Here is a 27,830-nt window from a genome sequence, read left to right as displayed (position 1 = left end):
TAACTTGGCCTTTCTTAGGCCAAAGATGCCGAGTCCCTTCTCACACGCCCCTCCAGACAAGCTGCACTGGAGCACCAGCATCGGATGCTCCTGGGATTCTCCTCCTCTTAGCACCGAAGCCTGAGAATTATTTTCTGTGTGCTTATTCACAGTCACAAACTGTGAATAGAGAGAGAGAGAGATTTTGTCACACACTGATTGGAATTTAATTCCTAATAAAGCCTTATGCACGACTGCCCGGAGTATGAGGATCCAACATCTCATTTCGTCAATAACTAATTTAATGACTTACTAATGATAAAATCCAACATGTGACAGTTCTTGAAATGAGATGGCAGAGGATGTTAAACTTCAAGCAGCATATTCTCTTCCTGTCACAGCAACAAGAGCTCTTCTGCTTGCAAGACAAATGCCACAGTAACCTCTACTCACAGACATGCTAATGCTGTGGAGAGTCTAAAATCACCACCTGTGATCCAACAGCTACCAACAAGCAGAAAAAAACAGCAGTTTATTCCAAAACAGAGGAAATCATTTTAAGTTTACATCTAACTGCACACATCAGGTATTTTGAAGTGTATCAACTAAGTGAGGCTTTGTACCTTTTGGGGAGATGAAAAGGAAGATGGGGAAAAAGGGGGTAAATTGAATTTGATTTTTTCTTTTCTGTGCATGAACACTACTCAAGGCTTGTATACTTCAATGTTAGTACTGTTATTTAACCTTTGATTTTCAAAGCAAATTAAAAGAATGCAGAACAATTATTTTCAATTAAATAATTTGTCTAGATCACATGTATATCCTGCCACCAAGCAGGAAGTTTGTATGAGAAACCTTCATAAAAGCACCGTGGCCTTAAAACCTCATGTGCCTTCACGCAGCACAATTATATAGTCTGTGATGTTATTTAAGACTAGCAAATGAGTGGCCGTTACTCTTTTTGATGCTTGAGTTACCACTATGCTATTTTTAAGCAAATAAACGTGACCAAGTACAATAGTCTTAATACAGTACTGAACTGCATTCTTGACTGACTCCATTCCAAACCACAGTTCAAATTTATTAAGAAAAAAAAAAACCCACCACACCAATTCTTACATCTTACCAAAAGAACTCCAGGAAAAACCAACAAAAACCCAATAATGACCATTTCTCTGTCCAGCCAACATGTTAAGATTTAGTTATAGTGCTCAACTGAAAATCCTTAAACCAAAAAACCTTTTTTCTAACTAGTGCCTGAATCTTCACTTCCACCTACGGTGTTCAAATCCAAAAGCACTCTACTGTTCCCCAACATGGGGGAAAAAAAAAAAAGCATTCTCAAGTGACAAACACGGACTATTTCATTTCATCAGCTTTTCTCAATAACACAAAACGCCAGCCAGCCGCACAGACGGCACGATGCCAAGGAGATCGGCCAAGGGAGAGCAGACTCACCGACAGGTAGCTGCTGGAATCCACGTTGTCCGTGATGGTCTGACGCTCGCCCCTCTGGTTGATCTTCCTAAACCTCCGTCGGGACTGCCTGAGCGGGACTTCTCTTTGCAAGATGCTTTCCTCATTGTCTTTGGAGTTCTCCACCTGAAACACATGTTCAGGCTCTTGGTTAAACATCCAGTTCTTCCATATCACCGAAAGCCGATGGAGCCGTATGAAGCTCATGAGGAAGGAACAAACATAAGTTCAGAGCAGTTAAACTTTTCTTGAGAAAACGACTGCAGACGTTTCAGAGAACCACTGCTGCGTGTCTCAGAACTACGTTATTACAATGAGCCGGAGGCCACAGTTTCCTTCCAGGAAACAGTTTTTAAAAAAAAAACGTAAAAAGGGCACACGTATCCTCTAAACAATGTCACTCACCAGCAGAAACCCTTTTGCACCCACACGTATCATACAACGCAAGTTACAGACACTGCTCATTTCAAGTGTATTTTCAACACAGAAGTTACCATTTCTTTGAGTATTTACAAGCTGGTAAAGGCACTGAATATATATATCTCCTATTTTTATTGGTGTAATTTTAAAAAGAGTAACTCATTTCTAGTACCAATCACAGCTAAACAACTTTAAATAGTCCAGCTTTTTATAAACAGCTACTTCACCTATGTCATACTGACTTCTAACTGCTACCAGCAGATTATGAAGAAATAACTGGAACTTGATTCATATCTTGATGTTCAGTGTTGTGACTAAACATTAAAAATTCGATAAATTTATCTTGCTAGTAAAAGCCAATACGAAGCCTTTTTGTGTTGTTAGTTACAATCCCTTTTTTCTATAAAAAGCATTCTCATCCTTTCCCATTTCCTTCTGATGTTTTGGAAAAATATCTCCTAGCAGGAAGCAGAACAGACATGCATGCAAATAGGCTACAGCCAGGCAAGAAGCTCCTCTACAATATGTTTACTGTATAGGAATTTCTACTGTCTTCAATTATTATTTTTTTTTCCCCGAAAAAATTTCATGTGAAAATCCTAAACATAAACTTTAGTACTGGAACGGGAGAAGAACCTCTGTGTGGTCTTATGTAGCCCTCATTTCACATACTCAGGTAAACTATCTCAAAATTAAAATTTAAAAGGTATAAAGGAATGAAAGCCAGAAAGACTTAACAGACAGGAACAAGAAAGTAACCAAAATATCTAAACCATCACAAAAGCAAGATCACATCTACTTTCCGCATTGCTTTTTCCACACAGCGAACTCTATCTGGGGTCAGAGGAAGGTGCAAGCAGCTGGGCTTGCCTTGTGGGTTATTTTTAATTCCATAGAGAAAAAAAACCCATACATTGACAACATAGGTTAAAGATACAACAGTTAAAAAAGAAGAGTGAGCCTCACACTACAGTGTTGTCAAAAAAGAAAGCAGAAAAGCAGAGTTCCCCTAGCAAGGGACAACCACACTTTTCACTAGAATTTTACTGTGTGTTTGCAGAGGCACAGGACAATGAATAAAGATTATCTAGTAGCAGCATTGCTGTAAGCACAAGGGTATAAGGATGTAAAAAAAAAAAAAAAAAAAAATGTATATATATACACACATGGCATGCAGGCAGAGAAAAAATAAAACAAAAAACCCTTTTAAACAGACCGTTTAGTATAATCAAAAAAAAGTAGTAAGACACTGGATATAGAAGCCCTTCTTCACCTAGCATAAAATATGGATTTCTAGTTAGCAATAATGTTGCTCCCAAATTATACAGAAGGCTTCCAGAAGAAAGAAAGTTTGGTTTTGTACAGGTACTCTATTAAATAACCCAAATCATGTGGATTACATTTTTAATTTTTGTACTTGTGCTACAGTACATGAACTACTTCAATAAACGTATTATTTCCTTTTTTCCCTGCATTCAATCTTACAGGATCATAGAAACTAAAACAAGTGCTGAGCTTCTCCAACATAACAGACTAACCTGGACGCCGAGGGCTTGCTGGAGTGGTCGGACAATGACTCCTTCAATACTGAGGACCCTTATTATTAAGAAGTCCCAAAATGAATAGGAATTTTTAAGACTGAAGTAAAACAAACACTCAGTGGAAGATGAAGTTATTTTTCTTCCACAATTCTAACTGAAAACTAAGACATGAGCACAAATGTATTATTTGTTAGCACAAAGGCAAAACAACCAACTGCTAGTGGAAACTCAGAAACTGAGACCACCTGCTTCCTTCAGTTAATGCCACTGCTGCTGACAGAAACAAAACAGAAATCAGAAAATGAGGAAAGACCTCTACACCACAGAGCTTCCAGTTTAGTACCACCAGCACCATCAGTATCCTGAGTCCAGCTGGCCAGCAGATTGTTTATGCTTATGATTTACAATAACATATCCAAACGGGTTTTGATCAGCAGGACAGGCGTGCCAGGGCTCCCTCACGCTGCTCATCACTCAGCCATGCTTCCACCTGGTTAAAACTAAAAACTTCTGTTGGCAGAGAGTATATTCAACCTCCTCACACCCTCCTCCAAGTGGGATGAACCCTCCTACGGAGGAATTCAGCATCTCTGCGGATGCTGCGAGCCAGGCCCCGGCGTGGGAGCGAAGGACCAGGCTGATCAACATGCCACCAGGCTGCCAGGTCAGATGGAGACCACTGCCCCGTAGACTACTTCATATTATTTCATTTTCAATAACAAGAAGTCTGGAATAGCATATTAACTGGCTAGTTTCCAGTCAGGGGTGTTGTTTTATTAACCTTGAATACTGGCAGCAGCAGCCTGCTTCCCTACAGCCAGCTTCACCCACAGCACTTGCCGACATGTAAAAATCGAGGAGGATCGTAGGACTGGCCTCAATTTCACTCTGCAGGCTGTGCCAGCAATGAAATATTTTCCACCTCCAAATATCACGCTGCTCTTCTGAAATCTTATGCTTAGATCTGAAGAAGAAAATGAAAGCACCAAGTAACAACAGAAAGGACACTTCAGTACACTGAGATATGCTGCAATTCTGGGCCATTTTCTTAAGTGATAAATGGACCTATTACTAATTCAATAGATTGCTCACCCTCCAAAAATATGAGCTACAATACCCATTCACGCACTATCTGTTATCCTCATTAACTTAAGTTGACCACATTTTATGGCCTTTAAAATGGGTCAGTTCCCAGAGGATTCCCACTACAAAACTGATTTACATTCTAAAAAGAAAGGAGAGGGGAAAAAAAAAAGTTAAATCAGTCAGCAGCAGAGAGAGATGGTGTTCTTTAACTACACGGAAGTAGCTAATTCTTCTGCTTGAAGATAAATACTTATTATGTATTAAACCTCATTAGTATGTTGCAAATTTAAAAAAAGAGATATAAAATAAAAGAACTAATAAGAACTAATCAGGGAAATGAAACTCAAGTACACTTGTGTCAGTGCAGATCATTAGGAAGGTGCATGCCACCACACTGATGCTTTTTTCTCACCCCGTTTGAAGTCCTACCTAGAAAACTGACAGTTAATAGTACTTTTAGCTACATTTGCCTGTAAAACATGAACAAAAAAACATAAGAAAAAACTTAGCACTTCTAATTCTCTGATTTTCCTACAGAAAAATACACTGAAGTTCCAGAAAAGGATTTCAAGTGCCTCTATGCTCTGAGTAGCATTTAACTACAATTACAGAAAATTCAAGAGGTTTAAAATACACAGAACAGTTGTCCAGGCTGTGCATTCGTCTCCAGGAACACCCAGCAGCTTTTGACGTTGCTGACACAGCCAACGTTGGCTTCTCCAAAGACTGACAGTGTGTTCCTCTGAAAAAACTCATCACAATTGTAGCTACTTGAGTTACACACGCACAAAACGCTCTAGTTTCTTCATAAAATATTTTAAGAAGGTCAGTTTGTCTCCGGTAGCACACAGTGCACAGAAGCTACTCTTATTTGCATCTTCCTGTATTTTTTTACAACAATGGTGGTATGACCAAAGAAGGATGTAGATATTTCCTAAGAATTTCATATTATCACACATTTTGCCCAGCGGCTATATCACACTCTCAGGTGTTGGTAGGAAGCAGCACGCCAGGTCTGGTGGTGTCTGCAGCACCTGTTATAGAACCTCAGAGTCATGGAGCTGCTTTGTTAGTGAAATTGGTCCAAACAGACCAAATTCTTCTTTCTGTTACATGAACCTGAAGGATTACAGAGATTCAACGGGTCTGTGTATGACCGGGTAAGTGAGTGTTCGTCATTCTGTGCTGCAAGGTGCCGGGAGCGTTGAGGTGAAGGCTTAGCTCACCCCTGGCAGCAGACACAGGCGCGCTCAGCACGCCAAAGCCTCGGCGGCAGCAGTTAACAGGCAAAAACACCAAGGAGCAGCAGCAAACCAGAGTGCCTGGGGCATTCATGTGAGTGGCTGCACCTAGCGTCACCCAAGCAGTCCTGTGGCATCCCTCGAGGCATAAATCTCCCCCTAAAAACTCCAGCTTTGAGAAGAGACTGGGTAATTGGGAATGCACAAATGAACTATTTCACTCCAGAGGACTGACAGGCTTCTCGCACGCTCACCTGCGTTTACTTCATGACATGGCAGACTGTAGCTTAAAAGATCTGCTGCAGCAAAGGGCAGATTACTGATGCTATCAAAGCCCACGAGCAGAATCAGACTGACGTCGCACAGAAAGAATGGCACAAAGGATAGCAAGTGTACTCGGTACAGGACATCGCTGACATCCCCGGCTGTTAGTGTACTCTGAGAAACAGATTTCTCATAGAAGCTGAATATTCACATACTCAACTAGTAAGAGACATCATCGAGCATTAGTTTTAATGTTACCATATCTAGATATAAGGAAACTAAATCAATAGCAGTTCGGAGATCTAAGCCTGCTTATCAGACACGTGGCTTCTCAGAACAACAAGCATTTTTGTTCCAGCTCCATTAGCAACATCTCATAAGATCAAAGTTGAAAGAGATCTTCCTGCGTCCCCAGCCACACTACCAGGGTACAATGTCGGTCTGCACTACAGAGAAGCTGTCCTAATATTCCAGCTGCTGACAGTATGTGTACATCAACCTGGGAAGGACTGAGTTACAATCTAAGCACATACGAACTTGGTAGTACTAGTAAATGTTCTGAAGAAGCAGTAGGAAATCTGGACATGCAAAAAGGTTGATGACAACTAAGCTGAAAACCGTATTCTTCAAGCTTGGTTAAGCACTCTTACGTTCCCTTCTCCTCTTACCTAAAAGCCTTCACACTGTATGGAGCTGCAAAGGCTAGGACTAAGAGGGCCTTGCCTATCGGACCCATCACGGCTGGCACGGCCAGTGAGAAGCAATGAAATGGGGGATGGGCTGTAAATAAAATATTCAAGATAGCAGTCTATCGTTGCCTGACTCAGGAATGCTCAACTCAGCCATAACTGGTAGGCTTTTGAAACTCAAGTAAGCATAATTTTAGAAAGAATGACCTAATCATCATCATCATTTACCCATCTAGATTAAATTTACATAGCTATTGCTGTTACGATAGCAGCCATAGGTATAATTGAAATCAAGGCAATTTTGCTGCAATTTTATAGAATACTTTACAATAAGCTTTCTGCTATAAGACAGAAAGAATTTGCTGAAACCAGCAATAGATTTAAATACATTTGAAAAAATCTGTCTTACCACAATCATTTCTGAAGGCTCCAATATGATACATTCGCATCCTCGTTTTCCTCCAGACTGCTTGCCAAAGCTAGAGTGGGATGGGAAAAAAAGCAAATGAAAAAGTATGAGATGAACAGCCTATTTTACCTTTTCAGCAATAATTGGAAATGGTGCATGTTACAGTATCCTTAAAAACAAAAAAGGACAAAGACAAATGGATGAAAACTATTATATGAAAAACTCTAACTACATAGTACCATTATCACCATCTTTTTTAATTTACTCAGCACCTCTCATCACAGCCTGCTAAATAAAGCCTAAATATAAAGAATGTTCTTTTGTAAAATCATTATTACTTGCAGCTACTCAAAGCCACTGACAATGCATTTCAGTGTTGACAAACATTAGTAAATTTTAATTAAGCATCAAACAGTCTTTGTAAAAACAAATATACACAAATTCCAGAAACTCCAAAGTACTTCTTTGCATGCAGCATTTTTAATGAGAGTGCCCTCAACTCTATGTCGCCCCTTTATCCTCCCAGCACACAGGAGGACAGAGAAGCTCTTCTCTAAAACTAAGCTTTAACTTGTGAGCTCTGTCTTTACGTTGCTTCTCGTACCCTCACAAGGAGCACAGTAGCATTGTGACAGGTTCTGTTTAAGAAATATGAAAAAACACAAACGCAACAAAATGTGATGGGCAGTCTAATACAGCGACTCAGGAAAGAGGCTAAAAGAAGTCTGATGTGCTTCAGCTGATTGACTCTACAGGGCAACTACCTTCAGGACACCTAAGAACAGAGGTGGCTTTAGGGGAATCAACCCTGGGGAAGTTGCCACGCAAGCGGATCTGAAGGTGCTGGAACTACCAGCAAAAAAGAGCTGAGGTAGCTACTCAGAAGTAGAGGGTGTGTTACAGACCAATAACCTCTTAAATCACTTAATTTGTGACTGTAGTAGCCCATGGAATTGAAAATACCTGGCTTCACATATTAAGTAAATTTGTCTTCACTACAGACCTGTTAGCTTGAGTTAGGTATGCTCGACCTAGCCCACTCAGCCAAGCTCAAGTGAAAGCTATCCCATGCAGACGTCAAATAACAAACCCTACTTGATTAACAACATCATGGCTGGATTAGCAGTTCAGTAGTTGTAGCTGCTGTGTTACAAACTCAGACTGCCAACAGCAATCAGGCTTTAACACGTACCAGCAGGTGAAATAACTGAAGAATCAGCTAACTCAAAGCAGGGATTAATGTGTGAATGAGAAGGAGGTTCAGACAAGTGTGGAGACAAATCCTAAAAAAGTGGGTCAGCTCCATCTGTTTTCACTAAGGTTACGTTTGGAAAGTACATCTGAAACTTCAGCCACACAAAACATTTGAGTCACACAGTCATCTCGGCAGCAAATATCCACTGAAACACAGTAGAAAGCGTTTAAAAGACTCATGATTATAAACTATATGTTAGGGAAGCATACAAAAACTTTTGTAGGATATGTGCATTTTCAGCAAAGTGATTTAAGCAACTAAACTGAAGTTATTCATGTGAAGTTTCAGATTATGGCAAGAAAATTATCAGTGTAATCCAGTTAGGATAAAGGATTACAATTACCAGGAGCGTCACAGTTTAAACTGTCAAGTTTTTATTTTGCTAATGGTCCACAAAAAAAAAAAAAATTTAAATTACATGATTGCCACAGAGTCATAATTGACAACTGAAATTTTCTCACCCCGTGCTATAGCAGGCCAGAGAAGCACAAGTTTCACACGGAAAACTGGCATTTTCACACATCTATAGTAAGCAACTCATAGCTCAAATTTTCATGCCTTCCTTCATGCTTTTTCCACACAGCATGTGATCCAGGCATGACACTCCTGTATATTTGCAATCCATCAAAAAGAATGGCCAAACTACTCCCACTGTTACAACAAAGTTAGTTTAGTTCACAAAATACAGAAATGTCATTTTTCACGTAAACTCAGCATAAACTCTAACTTCAAGGCAAACTGAAATTCGATGTTGTGATTTCTCCACAAAACAAAAAACAAAGTGAAACCAACTTTCCTAAGGTATCATTTGCAATTGGGAAAAAAAAAAAAAAAAGTTAAATGGTTCTAATTCAATTCCATAGAATAGAAAACTAAAGACAATATTTCCCCCACCGCCCCAAACAAAATTCTAAAGGAAATACATTCAACTGGAAGTTTCAGTTTCTGCAGCTTTTAAAACCAGAAATAAATCGTTATCGGTTTTATCACAAAATGGATTACTACTATTGCTATATCGCCAGTCGTTAGGAAAAAGCCAGTTTTCTGCTGAAGGTTGTTCAAGCACAGTATTTTTATTGTAGAGCAGCAATTTATCAAACTACTGGAGGTTGAGGGAGGGTTGTTTTCTTCTTGTTTGGTTTTACATAAACACATCCATGAAATGCAGCTACTGTCAAGCTTCCCCTCTGCTTATGTTGCAACATTTGCTAATTAAGTAACGGCAGTAACGAAAAGAACACCGCTCATAACAAAGGTCAAGCTCTTGGCACTATCATTTCTGGTCCATCAAGCACTTTACAACAACCAAACACTCAGAGAAGGATTAGGTTCCAAAGACAACCCCCCCTCCTTCTAATCCTAAAGAATAAACTACTCATATTTACAAGTCAATAGGTCAAGTTTAATTATTTCCTGGTGCGCATCATGGGATGTTTTATCGATTATACCACAACAGAGCTCCTTCAAAAAGAGAAGGCGTCATATGGTTCTTCCCCAGTCATAACCACCACGTTTTTAAAAATACCAACTTTTAACATTCTTCTGAATTAACATACCAAATGTGTTTTAGAAACATGGATTTTAATCGTAAGGACTTATTCCATATTTTTCTCCAATACAAATGTGTAGCTTCTCTATCAGTTCACAGGTTTGCTGACATCAGGGTATTTCACTAATCTGCCAATTTTAACCCAGACTTCAGAACGATGTTCATTCCTAGTTGTGTTGTACAATTACACAAGGAAATATTTAGAATAAACAGAAACTCAGCCCTGAAACCACTGACCACGGAAGACTCTTTCTTCAGTAGTAACATCCACTAACATTAATAACAGGCAACAAGAAAATATTATTAGCAAATACATAAGCAAAGATGCACACGTATTTGTCTAACTAATAGAAGGTGTCAACATACGACATCTGTCACAATTTATTTCTTTTTTAAACTAAAGACCATTAATCAACATTAAAGTTCAACTCTCTGCTTTATTATTGTCACAGAATTTGAGTCTTAACTAGTTCAGGAGAATACATTAGGAAAAGTTAAAAATAGCCAGAACCAGAGTACTGACAAGAGAAGGGGAGAGAGGCGGCACGGGGAGGAGCAAGCAGCAGTGTAGCAGTCCCAGAGCCATCTAAATCTGCTTTGAAGTGGTGGCTAAAGTCTTTGTTGGAATTTTAGGTAATCTGCAGTTACTTTTTTTTTTTTAAAAGAAATAATTTCAAGCATTAATGACAGTACAAGAACAGAATCATTAGGTTTTGGACTCACCCAGTCACGTCTAGTATTAAACCTGTCATCTTCTAGTTAGTAAATATTTACATTTAAAAAAATAACAGTGCAGTACTTACAAAGGTATGAAGACACTTCAGAGATTAATTGATTTCTGTATCAAAACATAAGAGGATGTTTGGAAATGGAAGAGGCTAAGTTGAACAAAGCTTTGCAAATGAAGGAGACAAAATCCTGTCTGGAAAGACAAGAGCAAGCTGTCGTGCAGAGCATTCTTCCGAAGGAGAAGGAACATTTCTGAGACAACAAATTACTTTGAGAAGCCTTTAGTCGGCCATTAAACACCCACCCAAACCTAACACATGGTGCTTCTCAAAGAAGAGAGCTCTGAAAAGTTGTACATCTAATTCTGGAAGAGACAGGGCAATCTTTTCTTTTGGGACTAATTCATCCTTTGCTGTGGTGCCAAGGACACGGGGGTGTTGCTCGCATCCTCAGTCTTACTGGTTACTCATCTCAGCCCCTGAGCTGAGCACCACACTCCCAAGAGACCAGGACCATGGAGGTCACCTCACGGGGCCGGGTTTGCTCCCCGGGGAGGTCCGATCCGAGAAGCCCCTTTCACTGGATCATCAGCACCAACTGACAAACCACCACAGCGGCTTCTCCAACCCCAAACACAGCCCTAAACGCTACGTCCTCCTGATGTCGTACGTGGTGAGATACTGAAAAGTGGAAAAACCACTTTAAGATACAGCGTGTTACATGCGCTTCAGTGCTTTCAAACAGAGAGGGGGAAAAGGAATCCAATTAAGAATTTAAACTAATAATACTGAAAGTGTGAGAAAACATGAAACTAATGTAAATTAAGCTCTACTTAGAACACAGTAAAAACTATGTCAAAGGACATATTACCAAAGGTATAACCATTAAAGTTTTCAACGATTCAACAATTAAAATTTTTCTTGATCTGCGTATTTAATCACACATATTTTAACAGGGTCTTAAATTTAACATCATTTTCTATAGCTGCCCACTGCTGGAAACCCAGGAAAGTCAGTACTATAAACTGCATTATGCTTTTTTTATTTATAATTTTATTGTATGCTCCTGTCACTTAATATTCATCTATTACATCTGCATCATTAATTTTCAGACACTCACTCACTGGCTTGAAACACTGTCATGGGAAAAAAATGTCTTCCACATACCAGAGGCAGCTTTGTTTATCCTTGATTTATGGATGCCTCATTTGCAAGAAACCTTGTTTTCCTCCTGATTCATTGCTATTCATAATTAAAAATGCTTAAGCAATTGCATCATGTGAGAAGGGAATGCAAGTTAAACTGGCATGGTATCGTACACCAACCACTAATGGGTGCTCAGGCCACGGGATCAGACTGGAGCTACTGAAACGCAGAAGCACAGAACTGCAAACAACACGGTTCTCAGTATCAGCCATTTCACTCGGTTCATCTGTCCCTTTCCCCGTGTGATTTGCTAATACAGAGAAAACCCTCCCTGAGCGCAGAGTCAAACCCCAAAATCTTACACGTGCAAGCACCTGAGTATACTCTTGAATTTATTCTTGTATTTACTGACACAGGGGATGGATCAAAATTGTTCACTGGAGAGAGCCTTTCATATTCGAGAATATTCCAGTTTTTAAACTCATGCCCACTCTCCAAAATACTGGAAGGCATTAAAACTTTAAGACACTGGAGCTGTATAACAAACCTTACTTTTACAAAGCAAACTTAGAAAAGCTTCCAAAATAACATATTTTGAACATAAGAAAGTGGTTCCTTAAATAGGATGTACACGCTTACAGCTTTCTAAACAGAAATGTTTAAAAATGCTTCATATGCAGCTGTTAAGCGACCTGAGCATTTGGTGCTGAAATACAACTGGAATTTCAAGACTGACAAATTTAAGGAATAGCAGTCACATTTAACTTCAGAATTTCTTGATATCTATATGCTGAAGTTATTTGTTACTGACGGTTTCTCATTATGCAATGCTCAAAATACAGTACATACTTTAAAGGTAAAAACAGCCTGTCCTGAAGAGCTTTCAGCCTACAAACAGATGGAGACTGAGCCTAAATGCCTTATTATTTGTTTGAACACTAATTAGCAGGCATCTTCAAATTTACAGTATTCTACTACATCCTGAAACAATATTTTCAGGTATTTCATGCATCAGGGGCTTCAGTGACAAGATGTCAGGCACTTTCTTGTTCTGTATTTTCCAGGAACTACAAAAATCATTAAATTATCCTGGCTGTCTAAGTTGGTATCAATAATGCACATCGTTATCTGTGATTGCCGATAAAACTATCTGCAGTAATACTCAGTACTGTGTTACATGTAGGACTGGGCTAGGACACTGATATACCACGTTATCAGGATACCAAACAGAAGGGTTGCAATTTTTTGCAGATATTTTCTTCTTATGAATATACTTGTCTCTCAAACTGCCTGTCTGCCTGTCAGGCTGCTTTTAAGAAACATAAAGATGAAGACAAATTGTACTTTTTGCCACTGCAAAGAGAACCCTGTGACCCTACACATCCAGCAACCTGGCTGGATTTCTCCAGCGCAAAAACATTCTGCATGCAAATGCACAACTTGGCCTGGAAGAGACAAGTTGCATAAGAAATGGACATGATGTTTGGTTGTTTTTTTTAACAGATGAAAATATTTTTTTCCACAAGCCAGGGTTTACCCTTCATTTGAAAAACATTTCAGTTTTCCTTTCCTCCAAGAGTGTCTCTTGTGCAGAACAGCTGTTCCAGCAAACACCCGGGACATCTACTGCAATGTAGCTGCTGTTCAGATCCAAGATAAAACCCATTCAGCTACCACTGAATGTGCTACACAAGTATATTATGAATGGCTTGGAACAGCCATTAGTATTATCAAACCCTAAATACTCTAAAAATGTCATTGGCTGGGAAGTAACAAAGAGGGGGAAGCCTGCACAGCCACACAATCAGCATTAACCAACCTCACTGATTGTGGATAGAGAAGGCAGCATCTGCCCTTCTTGCACTGCAGTCGTGGCATATGAGTGTAACAGACACTGAAATCCTCACGGGAGTAACTTGGTTTTCTGGGCATCTGCATGGAGGTCTTAATTTCTCTAGATTTTTCTCAGATCAACCATCATCTGAAAAACTGGGCTGCTGGGGAGTCCCTCGGCTCCCTTTCTGGAGCACACGGTGACAGCCAGCACGGTCCCACCAGGAGCCCTGGCAGCAGGTTGCAGCATTTCCCACTGCACTGCGACCTGCTGAGCACCCCCAAATGCACTCTACTTGAAAACAGAGTAAGGGAATAGGGAAAAACAAAAAAAAAAACAAACAAACAAAAAAAAAAAAAGAGTTACATGAGTGCAGAGCAAAAGTTTCGACAAATGCAGGTGGCAGGGATTTTTTGATACTGTATGTTGTGGAAGTCCTGAGCATTTCAAAGTAATTTAATTATAAAAGTATTAGAATACTTAACTCCACCAGAAAATGGTTTAAAGGAAACCTGAAACCACAAGATACATGGCTGAATGCAAAAATACCACTTTCAATTAATGCTCAGTCATCAAAAAACATTTTTGCATTAGCTCTCAGTAACAACAACATTTAGCAGGTTTATCTCTTAAGCTTGCTGAAAGTTTTAATTGGGAATGATTCTGGAGGCTGCACAACAGGCTGCTTGATTCACAGGCTGGAAGCTCAAGATGTCTACACTAATTACTTCATATTCTGAAATGATGATGCTTTGAGAAAGCCTGTATCTTACCTACAACTTTCTGTGAAGCTTTGCAGCTATTCCAGGCCATGTGATTAGATAGTCTTAAGTAAAATTATATTTTAGATATAAACAAACTGCATATTACCCTTTTCTTCCAATTTCACATCTCTTGGACTTTTTTAGTTTAGCCAATAAAAAGCTTTTTCTGTGGTGCCATCAGCATCCCTTGCAGTCTGTGAAACCTCTACAGGGCAGCTGTTGTAAGAAACGATGAACAGAACAAAAGAAAATTACTGGGCGGGGGGAACTATGGACAAGATTATTGGGTCATTTAGTTGCGACAGGTGTGAATACAGCATTTCTTCATTCTTTTGGCTTTCTTAGAGGATTGTTCCATGCCAAAATAGATGCACCACATGCTCTTAGTTTGCAACACCTTCCCATCAACAGCAGCACCACCAGTACAAGAACTGCACATAGGGAGACCAGGACACACGGCTCTCACTGGTGCATTGTCTCTTCTCATCCACATTCCCCTTTTCCTCAGAGTATTTTCATCACGGCACTAGCACTGCCAGAAGAGTTTCAATACGAACACCCATATCTGAATTAATTAGTTTTACAAAATACATTTATTGGTAGCATTCCCAAGTTGTTAGTTTACTTACTGGCTGTCAGGCAATGGTACAAGTTACAGCCACCGCTTGCAGAAATACCCAGGGAAAACAGCACCTCATCTAGAGCCACAAATGCACTGAGTAACCACTGCTTCTTACCCAGCAGTCAGTATAAAATCTATCCAGTCTTGATAAGCACAGGAATGTGAGCCTCAAGCTGTCTTCTTGAAAGCAGAAAAATAATCTACAAGTTAGTTGCAAAGACCTTTCAAGTATGAAGCAAACACACATTCACAGACTATCGTCCTAAGACCTCTGCTGTTTTTACAGTCACACAAAGAAGTAAGAAATTTAAAATCACAATTGTTTCAGCCAGTATCACAATTCAGAACCTTGTTGGCAACTGCAGGCTTGTCAAAAATTATGTTTACTCTATGCCAGCAGTGGACTGGCACACGTGTGTATCTAACCTTGGCAGCTGAAGGAGGAAAAACAATATTCCACACTGGCAGGGACTGGGATGGAGACGAGAAAGGAGGAGCAGAGGCTAAGGAGCACTGGGACAGAGCTTGGATACAGCAGGTACAATCTAAGCAGAAAGCAGTATTTAAGAGAGTTAAATCTGGAAAGGAAGGATCAGTGGAAGAAAAATGCCAATATCCCTTTTACTGGCAGAAGCTGGGAATTCAGGAGCTCTGAGCCACCCATTTACTTTTTCAGTGAAGGCACAAATTCACGAGAGTTTGCAGAAACAGCACTACAAGTTTTAGAAGTAAAACCGATCTGGTTTTAGAGGATACATTTGAGGTATAAATATATTTGAAAACAAAGTCATATACAGCAAAATTTAAAGATTTCTAAAATACAAGAAATTTAAGTTGTGCAAATTGCAAGTCTTTAATCCTGCTTTCTTATTTACCAACATTGACGGTCCTGTAAAAGCACAGAATTTTCTGTGCTTCTGGTACTTCACATAGAACAGCGAAACACTATTAACAGTTACAGAAAGTTTCAAAATATATTCAAATAGTTATTCACAAATACTAACTTAATACAAAATAGGCTAAAATAATTTCAACCCAAGCTGCTGTTCATAATGCAAAACAAGAGTTCCTCTTTCGTTATGACAATTTTCTTAATCCAAGCATTTGCACCTTCTCCTTTTACCCGGGAAGAGGCTTATTGAGTCACTGACGCGTCTACAACTCTCATGAAAAAATACCACAATACTGCCATGAGTCCATTTTGAATAAAGTAAGTGTTTTTAGCCAAGAAATGTACTACCTGAATAGGACAACCATTCTGATTTTCTCCACTTGTAAGATTTTGGAAGGGCTGTTCATGAATTTCTTGGAAGGGCTCAGAAAAGAGAAGTGTTTGCTTTCAATAAGACTACATCTTGAATGTTTCAAGACTTTGTATTTTTCCCTTCGAGGTTCAATTCTCACAGCTGTAGGAGGCTGTCATCCATATAATTGGCTTCAAAAGTTCCTCCAGGCCCTTGATATATTTCCTATGGCTAATCTTGCTGTGAGTAATCTCCTTCAAATATCCTGTTCACATGAATTATCTTGATTAACAAGCAAGGTTAACACAAAAACTCTTTAACTTGCTGACATGATTTTCCTTCCACAAAATCTGTCAATCCTGTTCTTTTGTTCTAGCCATCGCTTTCATGTTAGAAGCAAATTCTTTTCCTGCTATGCCAAATCTATTGACAAATCCATTCTCCAAGCGATAGGGTAATCAAGGTTATGCCATCTTTGTACCCGATATTACTGATTGATCTGCTTCTTACCTTAAAAATCTTACAGGGCTTTTTTCATCATGATCATCAGTGTCAGAATATTGAATGGATTTATTGTACCTCAATGCAAGTTTTACTCCTCCAATTTTTAAACCGATTTCTGAATCGCAGCTTGCATACAAATTTATCCAAGTTGACCAAAAAGCCCTTGTCAAGCACAGCGAGCCACAGCGTACCCCCTTACTCATTCAAATACTTATAGAAAGTTAATAAAGCACTTGCTGCCCACTTACGCTTCTGTGGGGCTATGCCTCTTCCAGGTTTGAATCTATAGAATATATTTTATGCCAAAAAGATCTGCAGAAGAAAATTAAGGTTTCCCTGATGCTCTGTTGATTCTGAAACTACTGAATGACAGACAGTGGGTGAAACGAAGCATGCAAAAGGAGGAGAGCTTAACCAACATCTTAACCAGGTTAAGTTTACAGTTGTCTACTAGTCTCCTCCTCTCTGTCAAGGTAATCATGGGGCAGATGACAGGAAAAGGACAAGTATTGTGAGGAGGTACCAGGAAACAGTCATTAAATCATTATCACCTTCCAGTCTTACTTATGGAGACTGAAAGTATCTCACCAACAATCAACTGGAACAGCAGTTTCTCATAATTATTAAATGAAAGTTGCTAAGCAGTTAGTTTATAATACAATCCTGAATTTTGAAGAATGATTGCCAAATAAAACAGATTAAAAACAACAACTTCATAAGAAAAGGGGGCCTTAAAACCCCCTATTGCCCAGGAAACCAGCTTCCTCTAACTGAAAAACACCAATATCCTGCTTCTCACATTTTATAAAGAACTGTTCCAGTATTCCTGGCAGAAGAACCCTAAAATGTACAGAAGTTCTTTAAATGTGAAGTGTTTGTCAAATGCTCCAGAGGACAACTATCAAATTGAAATTACCATGCCAACATTACAAAGAGATAACTGGGGGGGGTGGGGGGTGTTAGGAAATATATGCAGGCATTGAGTTTCAAACTAGAATCCATTTGCTATTATCTGTTTTACAAAATGCCTCTGTCTACCCAGTTCTTCCAGAATGACAATTATTCAAACCTGGCTCTTGACCTTTTCAAAGCACTGGGAGGTCTCCAGATTAAAACCTGTATTCTCATCCTTGGTAGTTATCACCTTCCTCACATTAAGGATTCTATTTCGGTCCTCATTCATTTTCCCCTTGGATGTCTCAAAGCCATCATCAGTCTCCCGCATCGCTTTTGTACAGATGACACCTGTCTCTAACCCCACTCACCCCTGCTCATGTGTTGACACACTTAGACCATATTCAACAAATCAAACAGATAAGCTTTATCTGATGCCAGTGCCTGAGCAGCACTAAGCCTACCAAAAACCTCACTGGCTGGAAGGATGTCTCCATTCCCTTCAGCAATCTCAGAACACTTCAAGCATGGTTTTCTTTTAATTCCCTGCATTTGCCCACCACTTTCCTGCTGTGGAAATAAAAAAATTTTTAAAAAATTAAAAAAAAAAAATCACAGATAATTCAGTATCCCAAACAACATACTCTTCCGTTAAGTTTATTTCACTAATATCATACAGGTATAGGATCATATGCTCATGAGGCATAGAGCATGGCATCAAGCTCTTCATTAGACAAAGATGAATTATTTGAATGGACAAATGTCCTTCATATCCTCTACTAAGCTCATACAATTTTTTTTTCTATTACGGTAAATAATATTGCCAAAGGTGGTCAGGCATTATTTTCTAAAAATCAAAGCACAGAGCAAAACCAAACTGCAGCAAGAGATTTTGCTAAAAAAAAAAAAAAAAAAAAACAAAAAAACCCCCAAACCAAAATACCACCCCCCCCCAAAAAACAAACAAAAAAAACCCCACAAAAAAAAAAAAAAAAAACCACAATCAATTTTGGTAATTATCTTTACTATGTTATCAACATTAAACAGAAAGTTTTCAAAAACAAAGAAACTGGGTTTCAAAGATGATTTACACCTAATGGTATACTGTGGGTCATTTCCGCTCTTACGAGTTTAAGCAAAAATAAAAAACCAGAAACAAACAACTTTTGTTTCCTATCAAAAAGAATAGCTCTGTAATACCCGAGGCGAGGAGAATGAAGGCAATATTGTGTTTCCTTACAGATGTGTATTTAAGCCTCCTTTCAGAATGACTCACATAATCAGGAACTTGGTTGGGGACAAGGAATAATGCATAACATTAAGTATTACTTTAAATGTAATTAAAATGGTGCTAATTACAATTATGAAAGAATACTACTGAATTATCCAAGGCACTGTTTCATATGAAAATAGCCTGTAAGGGATTGGTGACTGTGTAGCTCCCTCAACTAAAAATGTGTTCTATGAGGTATTCAGACCAGGGCAAGTAACAGGTTTATCCCACTGTACTTTAAAAAGGCAGAAAAGCATTAGATTTTAAATTCTAAACTGAGGTTGGACAATGCACAAATGTAATTCAAGTGAAATGGAAAGTGAGCTGTGCTCTTCCTTCTCCTGTTCTCCTGTCCACGCAGCAATTCTCCTTCCCCACCCGTGTGCGTGGCCCCAGATCCCAGGGAGGAAGCCAAGGGGAGAAGGAGTTTACAGGTGGCCCCAGAGTGAAAAGCATTGGTGGAAACAAAAAGGTTCAAAGATTTTCGGCATCCTTCTGCACTCTTTAACTCCTAATTAACAGTAATTTTAGTTTATCTAATTGTATGTGTCCTTCAAACCTTTAGCACATCAAAGCTCCTCTGACATTTGAATTTTTCCTTTTTCCGCCCCACTGCAATGAAGGCACAGACAGGGCACAACCCGCCTACTCAGCAGAGGAGTGACCTCACTACATAAGGAGCCACACCATGTATACTGTCACCTGCCAGCAGTTTCATCTAACAGAACTCTGGGACCCTTTCACCATCTAGCAGCTATTTTTCTTCATTATACATCATAAAAATAGATATAAATCTTGTGAACTAGCAATAACAGATCTAATTTTTCTTAAAAAAAAAAACAAACCATGGCAAAAGCACAAAAAATGTTAATGATGCTCTTAAGTGACTTATTCCTCAAGTTTAGCAAAACAATGATTTTAACTAGGTTTTATGCAATTATCAGCTTGGCATGTCCTCACTCATGGCACTGCTGAACTTCAGTCACTCAGGGAGCGTTAGGAGTTTAACATCCAGCCTACAGCTAACCAAGAACTGAGTTGAAAAATTCAGTCCTGTACGTTCTTACTTGTACATACCATGAAATTCAAGTATATGGAAATGTATCTGAGCTGGAGTTGACATTTTTAAGTCTCATGGTCAACTCATGCTGAGTGAAGCGCCGCTGATTAACCCGAGTTTCATAAACACCTCAGTACTGGTGCATTTGTGAGGAAAGGGAAGACACTACGTTGGTATCCTCACTTTATTAATCTCATCACGCTGTGTTAGGGCTAGAAGGACAGCAGCCCTGCTCCAGCCAGCAGCGATAGAGCAGGAGCAGGAGCAAGCCAGGGCCCCACTGCCCACCACAGAACCACCACACAAGGGAGAGCTTTTATTTCATTGGATAAGAGAGCGCAGCACTTTCGATAATCTCAAAAACTGTCCAAACTGGGTACCAAGGCAAGTCTAAATTATTATTTTTTAAAAAAAAAAAAAACACTCCTGCCTAGCCTAGAAGTGCAGCTTGAATACAAATAAGCAACATGCAGCTTCAAGATATAATGAAGTGAAATTTCTCAGTGATGTACAATGTCAAGCAGAGTATTACTCAGAGTACTTATTCCTTGAGCAAGGTCCAGCTCAAGTCAAATAGTATGCTTCAGTGAAAGCATGTCACAACGTTCCCTGTGCTTCAGCTACGAGATGCAGTCAGACTCCTGTCATATGCTCTCTGTAACCGATGCTGCTGGCGTCAATTTTCTTGCTTCGCATAAAAATCATATATGCCACTAAATACAGCCTCCAACCAAACACAGAAGTGATGTGATCTACAGTCATATTTTCCCGAGACAGAGAACTCCATACAAAAATATTACACAACAGGAATTATTCAAAGAGCCCCCAAGTTAAAAAGATAACTACAAATTCTCTTATAAACTTAAAAAGCCAAAACAGATTTAAAAATCACGAAGTGCCGTATTTCACACTGCAATTTCAATGTGCAGAAAAAGTGAAAGGGAATTTAAATCAAATTAGCAGAGCACTTCTGCCACTAACGAACTTTAGAAAAAAAAAGAATTTTTAAATTGTGAAAAATTTACAGTAACGTCAACATGTAAGAAAGCATTTACTAAAAAAAGAGATCTTGCCTTACCTTAAATAATAGTAACAACAACTTTACATACCTGCAAGGTGGTAAAAACATGGAATCCTTCATGAGCACAGATCCAGAAAGCAGTATATACCAGCATCTTGCAATAGTTTCTGAGCTGTAAGAAAAGAAATCATTGATATCTCATTTCTTCTTACAGCAACTCAGAAATATATTATCCAAAATGTTATTGTAGTAAAACAATGATCTACCACTCCACCAATCTGATGTGTGGACTGGAAGCCCAAGAGCTGTCACTGAATGCTACCAAGAATTAACTTTTTTTAAAGTGTCTACATCCACAATGTTTCTTATACCTTACAATTTGACATTTAAGTGAACTTAAAAGTTTATTTTATTGAAATGAAACTACTAATTTTCAGTAAAAACATTTCATTCCAGTGAAAGCATGCATAAAGCTACGAATACAAGAGAATTTTTATTCTGTGCCAAAGTTGATTAGCAATTCAACACAGACAGTAATAGTACACGGACTTGTCAATTGTTACAGATAAAACCTGAGACCCTTACAGCTGACTCCTGCCTCGCACTCCTCCATCCCTGCACCCACGTCGCACACGCCGGTGGTATCGTCTCCCACTGTGCCACTCGACCCCAGACAGACGGATAAGGGGATGGGCCAATGTTTCAGCCAACAGCCCAGGGGTCTGCGCAGAATTTACCGTGTGTTACTGCAGATTTTGCCTCTCCCTAGAGCGCTGCATTGACACTTTCCAGCTACAGCTTAACATCCCCTTCCTCTTCCAACACACAACCCCACACATTGACCTGCCACTGGAGCAGGTCTGTGTCACACACACCCACCACCACCTCGTTTAGACTCGGGTGTACTGGAAGGTGTGCCTCATACACAACGCTAGGATTAGCTGTGAGAGGATAAATACACCACGAGCACTGCTAAAACAAGGGGGGAAAGGGTATACTTACCTCCCAGCAGGAACCTAAAAAGAATTCTACACTAGAATACTAATTCTAGCAATTTAAAAGAAGAGATAGCGCTTGAGCTCCGTCGCTCCTCCAGCACGGGATGCGCAGGCCCCGCCAAGGCAGGCAGTGCCAGCACCGGGGGAAGAGTGCCACCTGCTGAGTTGTCACCGACCGCTGCGGTGCCACCACCGGCTTTTTCACCCATCCTGCGTGTGCACAGACACATCTCTGCTGTCCCTGGGAGCTGTGTTGATAATTCACGGGCACCTCTCAAATGTCAACACCATACTACTGTTACAACCACCTCCTGTCAGAGCTTTTAACCACTCCGTGCAAGCTTAACTCTTGCAAAGCCTTCTACTTACAATTGCCGAGCAAGCAAGTGATATATTACAACATGCAAAACACTGTTTGTTACTGTTTACACTTCCACTGAAGAACTCCAACAAGTGATATGCACTTACCAAAACAGAACTTGGTTGCCCTTGTACCTCTCATAGCGGGCACTTGATGACATTATTCTGAGGGAGAAGGAGAAGTTTAATTTCGATTTTAATCCCCAAAGATTGTAAGCCATTAATCATCACATTTCAATAGAATCATTTTAAGGCTCCAAGACCTCAAATTCAACCATTTTTTTGTTCTAAACAAAGGATGTGCTTAACCATAAAATTCAAATTATTACGGTGTTCTTCATCATCCAAATAGATAATATACAGCATGTTCTCTAAGTGTTTAAATCACTCCCACACACTGGAATTACCCATAGCAACAGAACTGAAGGAACTAAAATACTTCCAACGCACTTTTTGTGCTTTGTTGGCCTTCCATTTTATGTATTCTGAGATCAGCCGAATGTCTGAAGCATTAAAAAGCTTTTGTAATCTAGAGTTAACGTAGGGCACTGTCTACACAGACCTTTGTAGACAAGCGGGAGTAAGCCCTGTCTTCGTTCTTAGCAAAACTAGTTAGTTTAGACTCCATGCCACGTTGTCACAGTGACTTAACTCAGCAATGGACTTGGCCAATGCTCTGCCACCTCGGAGTGCGGGCAGACAAAAGCTTTGCTCATCTCCACAAAGATACAGTCATAGATACCAGTTGTGCTAAGCAACACCAATTAACTCCATAGTACTTTACCTTAGCTGATGTTCCCTGAAATGTGAGAGTATGTCCAGTCCATGAAGGAAGGAATAGATAGTATTTAAGTCCTAAGAGAAAAAAAAAAAAAAAGAGAAAAAAAAAAAGACATGAGCAACTTCATTCATGGCATCTAATCACTTCAGCATTACTTTCTCAGATTCTGCAATAAGTTATGCAGACATTAATTCTGAGACATTATTCCAGAGACAAAGCCCAAATTAGCAGACAGGTCAGGACACATGCAGACTTGAAGAACTCTGTCCACACTTAAGCTGTGGAAGTGAAAAGAGTGAAGTCCAATTGATACTGAAACACCTACCTGAAAAAGATTTATTAAAAATCTCTGAAAATATTATTGACATGAATGGATACAGCAGCAACATGTAGAGTAAGCCAAATAGGACAGTCCTAGTCATCCAAGGTCAAAAACTGTTGAAACCTTGTAATGCCTCTTTAAAGAAGGAATTTTGTAAAATTAGTTTGCTAATGGCAAGAACACTAGTGAAAACCTAAACCACACAGTCTAGCACTATATATGGTGCAGAGAACCACAGTACCTTTCCATAGTAAAAGTGAGATGAAGAGCTATTTCATGTCCACCTCAGATCTAGCTAGTAGCCCTGCTACAAACGCTACTCCATCCTACTGCCTCTCTAACTCAGTCCAGTCCTTGACTGGAGAGTTACACCAAAATACTCTTCGACAAAGATGAAGACAATGAAGTTTTAGATTTGTCTCCCACCTCCCACTACCAAGACTTGGCATCACATCAGTGCCATCCATTAGCAACCACAGAAACAAACAACTTTTTTGAAGCAACAATATTAAAACATGAAGATTATTTCACTTTAAAAATTAAGACTTTACATAGAAGCTGTAATTAGGAGATACAGCTGTTTAAACTTCTCACTACACAGAATCCTCTTCAGTCACAAAAATATCTGTGCTGATGGTGCAGACCACATGCTAGGGAAATGCTCACTGGGGCTATTCATCATTTAATTTACTATCTGAACAGGTGGGCTGTTAGTGTTAAATACATGCACAACAAAATCATTATATACCACACAGCAGTCTCTCCAGCTTGGCCTTGGAAAATATGTTCTGAATTTTCAAGTGCTGCATTTATACAGTGTTTACAAAAGATAAATCAAAATGAATGCTAGCCCCAGAATTTACAATGGATTTACTTTAGAAAAGTCCTTTGGCTTAACAGTCGATGTTTAGAAATATAACGGATATAGACTGTTATATCAAATGAAAGGTCATACGTAATTGCAGGCCATGTAAAACTAATAAAACTCTGATTTATTTTTTTTTTTAAATGTCATTACCAAAACCCACGAAAATTAAACAGAAGGCCTGAATGCTTAACACACATATTTATAAAGCACCCGTTTCACACAGTCCAATCTCATTTTAATTCTCCGACTGTGAATTGCCACAAACTTGATTTTCTTAGTGAAACGCCCAAGAGCACGAGCTAGGAATCTGACTCCAAACACCCCACGTGCTTGTGGTGATCAAGCTTGAACACCAAAGCCTGTACGAGATGGCTGCCTGGCAGCCGAGGGGTCACTGGAGGTGTCAGACCCGCTCAGGTACTGAGCGGGGAACTGCCTCACCTTCACCACCAGAAACCCTCAGGCACAGAATGCAGCCACAATATCCTCCAACCACATAGTGATTTACTCATTAATAGTATCTTAGGAGTTAAAGAATTTATGGAACAACTGAAATAAAACCCCCATGTTCCACGTCCTTCCCCCTCCCCATGGAGGTCCGCCTCTCCAGGCCAGAGCAGTGCTCAAAGGTGAAGGATGGACGAGCAGCGGGTGCTCTCAACCCCTGCTGAAGCTGGGCTACCAGGCAGCCGGGGGGAGCCAGTATTTGGTGCTACAAATAAAGCTAAATTTTTCAGTCTTCATAACTCACTGCATCTGTATAGACTTTCTGACATTTTCCAATATTTTTCTACATAATTGAGACTAAGATATAACAAAATGTCTTTTAAATACATTTTAGATTAGCAGTTCTATTGTCATGACTTACAGAAAATTGTAAGCAGAACAAAAGCTTATGTTCATGTTTAATCACAAAGTTTAAATTGTGCACATGAAAAATGACCACATCCTTACTTGAGAATCACTCTACAAGCGCACAGAGCGCAGCCCCTCAGCGGGTTAATTCAGCATGGGCTGTCTCCCGCACTCCACCTGCAGCCAGGTTGAACAAACAGGACTACTGTACTGACCCACCGTGCTTATTTAGGAGCTTGATGAATAAACAGTTGGTAAATTAAAGAGATAAACATTTGCTTAAAGGGATTCATGCCTGGAAAGCATCCCTGAGCTCAGACTTTTGGCTGTCGAGATGTACAGCGGCAGAGAAAACAGCTGAGCCAGAGGACAGCACGGGAAAGGGAAGGCAAAACTCCCTGTCCCCTCCTCACAGCAGAAGGTATTTAACTTACACTGGCCAATATTACTGCTTTAACATTGATAAATAAAATAAGAAACATCATATTGTTCACTACCCAGCCAGGTGACATTTCAATAAGCTAAACGCATTAGCTACTCACACATCAGTTTCCATGGGCATTTTTAGAACAGGATCTGTCACGCTCTCCCTAAAGATAACTGACTTTTAAAGCAACCACCTCTCCTAATTAAGCAGAGCAAGCGATTTTGTCAGGTGCCACTAAGCACAAGAGCTAACTCAGCGACTGCATCTCACGGGAAGGTCTGCGGGCTGCCTCTTTCCTCCGGTGCGCCGAATGTACCGATCCGAGGTGGTTTACGTGTCTTGTTGAAATAATACTTTTTTTGTTTAAACAGATTCTTTACAGCCAGCCAGGTGAAATTCCTGCTCTCCCTCACATGCCACTTCAAAGTCTAACAAGGCACGTTATGTGAGGCTAAGATAGCCCGGTTTTTCCTGATAACATGAAAATTTCATATCAGTCATACTTCGCAAATTTCTCTCCATTACTCCCATCTCATTTAAGAATAAGTGCTTATAATAGCACTGAAATTATGTTTGAGAGACTACACTTAGAATCTTGGTTTATATTTTTGCAAGCAAGGAACACAATTTAATGCCACTGCAGCTGGAGGCAGCGAGGGGCAGATGATGGGCAGGTGCTGGGGCCACCTGGACAGACCTCACCAGCCCGGCGGCACCGCGCACCCAAAAAATCCTCCATCGGAGATGAAAGCGTTCATTTCTCCAATTCAAGGTTTATAAAACTGAAAATAGGATTAGAAGCTGTTATTTTTAAAAAACGATTTACGTTGCCACACCAGTTATAAACAACAAACACATAACCACAGTACGAAGGGTGAAAGATAATTTTCAGATACCCACACTCTGAAAAGAAAGGGCCATAAAATGATGATGCCAAAGGGCAACAATCGGCATTACAACAGCAGAACACGAAGTATTTTCTGGAAAGTTATGGACCCTTTCCATACCCTTCCCTATAATCTCTTTACATACTTCTTTCTGCCCAAACCCAACACGCTTATTTATGAAAAATTATTTCTCCACATAATCTAAACTAGGGATTAAGGTCAGCATTATTTTATTTTGTAACCTTTATTTTCAGAGCTTTTCACCAGCTGAAATAATAGCTAAAACTAAAGCACATATCTACCTTCAAATGGTATGCCCACACGTATTCTTCAATCTTTGACAGAAAACGACCTTGCCTAGGTTATTTAAGGAGAAGTTAACTCATGTTTTCTATCCAACTAGCTAAAACTGTAGCTGCAGGGAGCCCAGGGAAGGAGAGGAACTGGGCAAAGAGTGGAAGGACGCAGGCAGAAGCTGTTAATCTTGCTAAGAAGGGAGATTTTCTAGACTACAGGGCGATGACACTGCGACCACCATGATCCTGCACCAAGCTGCCCGAGATGGCTTATTTGCTTTGCCTCCAGTTCTCACAGCACCGAGTTCACGAGCGGAGGTGTTCTCAGCTGCTACGTTTAAAAAGCAGAGAACATCTGTTTCTTCATATCCTTCAGATGAAAGAATACACTGTACAACACAGCATGTGTGTCAGCAGAAGTGCAGAAATCAAGGGATTGCTCTGCGGATGGCGCCGTTATCGCCAAACCCAGCCACAAGGAAAGCGTGGCCCAGCACCGATCCACCAGCAGCCCCCAGCGCCCTTCAGCAGCAGCTTTTATCACCCCCGACACACACATCCTTCCGACAGAAACCTTAACCAGCTGCTCAACCAAAGGCAGTGTGAAAACATGGAGATTTTGGTAACAATATAATGTTATATAAATCAGCTTTCTTTTATGGAAACATCCTCATTCCACTACACTATGAAGTGAGCCACTTGAATAACGAGACCAATTCTCGTTTTTCCCTGCCAGATGCTAACTCACAGAATTACCACAAGATGCCACAACTGCAGAATAAGGGAAAATAAAAGCAGCACCATTAGCATCAACTAAAAACTCATCACATGAAAGCAAACTGGAGAACTATTACCATCACCCACTTACCCCAAAGCACTTTTATTAGAAAGTAATTTACTACCTTTTTTTTTTTTTTTAACAAGGATGGGGAAACATTAATTTCTTAGTTGCTAAGATTAGACTTAAAAATAAAGGAATAAACGAAGTCAGCCAAAAAAAGTCATCACAAGAATATAATCAAACCTCAAAATTGCTC

The 27,830-nt window shown here is 39.8% G+C and overlaps 1 protein-coding gene across 10 annotated transcripts in view; it reads right to left on the bottom strand.

Annotated features, from left to right (window-relative positions):
- RAPGEF6 (Rap guanine nucleotide exchange factor 6) overlaps positions 1-27,830 on the bottom strand; it is a 133,463-nt gene that overhangs the window by 82,408 nt on the left and 23,225 nt on the right. For 8 of the 10 annotated variants that reach the window (XM_074839049.1, XM_074839041.1, XM_074839044.1 and 5 more), the window contains 5 exons: positions 23,142-23,212; positions 22,466-22,522; positions 21,088-21,171; positions 7,106-7,175; positions 1,438-1,581 (listed from right to left, as the gene is read on the bottom strand). In XM_074839049.1, the coding sequence (XP_074695150.1) occupies positions 1,438-1,581; positions 7,106-7,175; positions 21,088-21,171; positions 22,466-22,522; positions 23,142-23,212 (426 nt within the window). Of the gene's footprint in view, positions 1-1,437; positions 1,582-7,105; positions 7,176-21,087; positions 21,172-22,465; positions 22,523-23,141; positions 23,213-27,830 lie in introns of those variants that run through there. The other 2 variants (XM_074839048.1, XM_074839050.1) reach the window with 2 other exon arrangements.

This window comes from Strix aluco, chromosome 13, assembly GCF_031877795.1.
Source record: "Strix aluco isolate bStrAlu1 chromosome 13, bStrAlu1.hap1, whole genome shotgun sequence".
NCBI classification, from domain to species: domain Eukaryota; kingdom Metazoa; phylum Chordata; class Aves; order Strigiformes; family Strigidae; genus Strix; species Strix aluco.
This window is presented reverse-complemented; position numbering and strand designations above follow the sequence as displayed.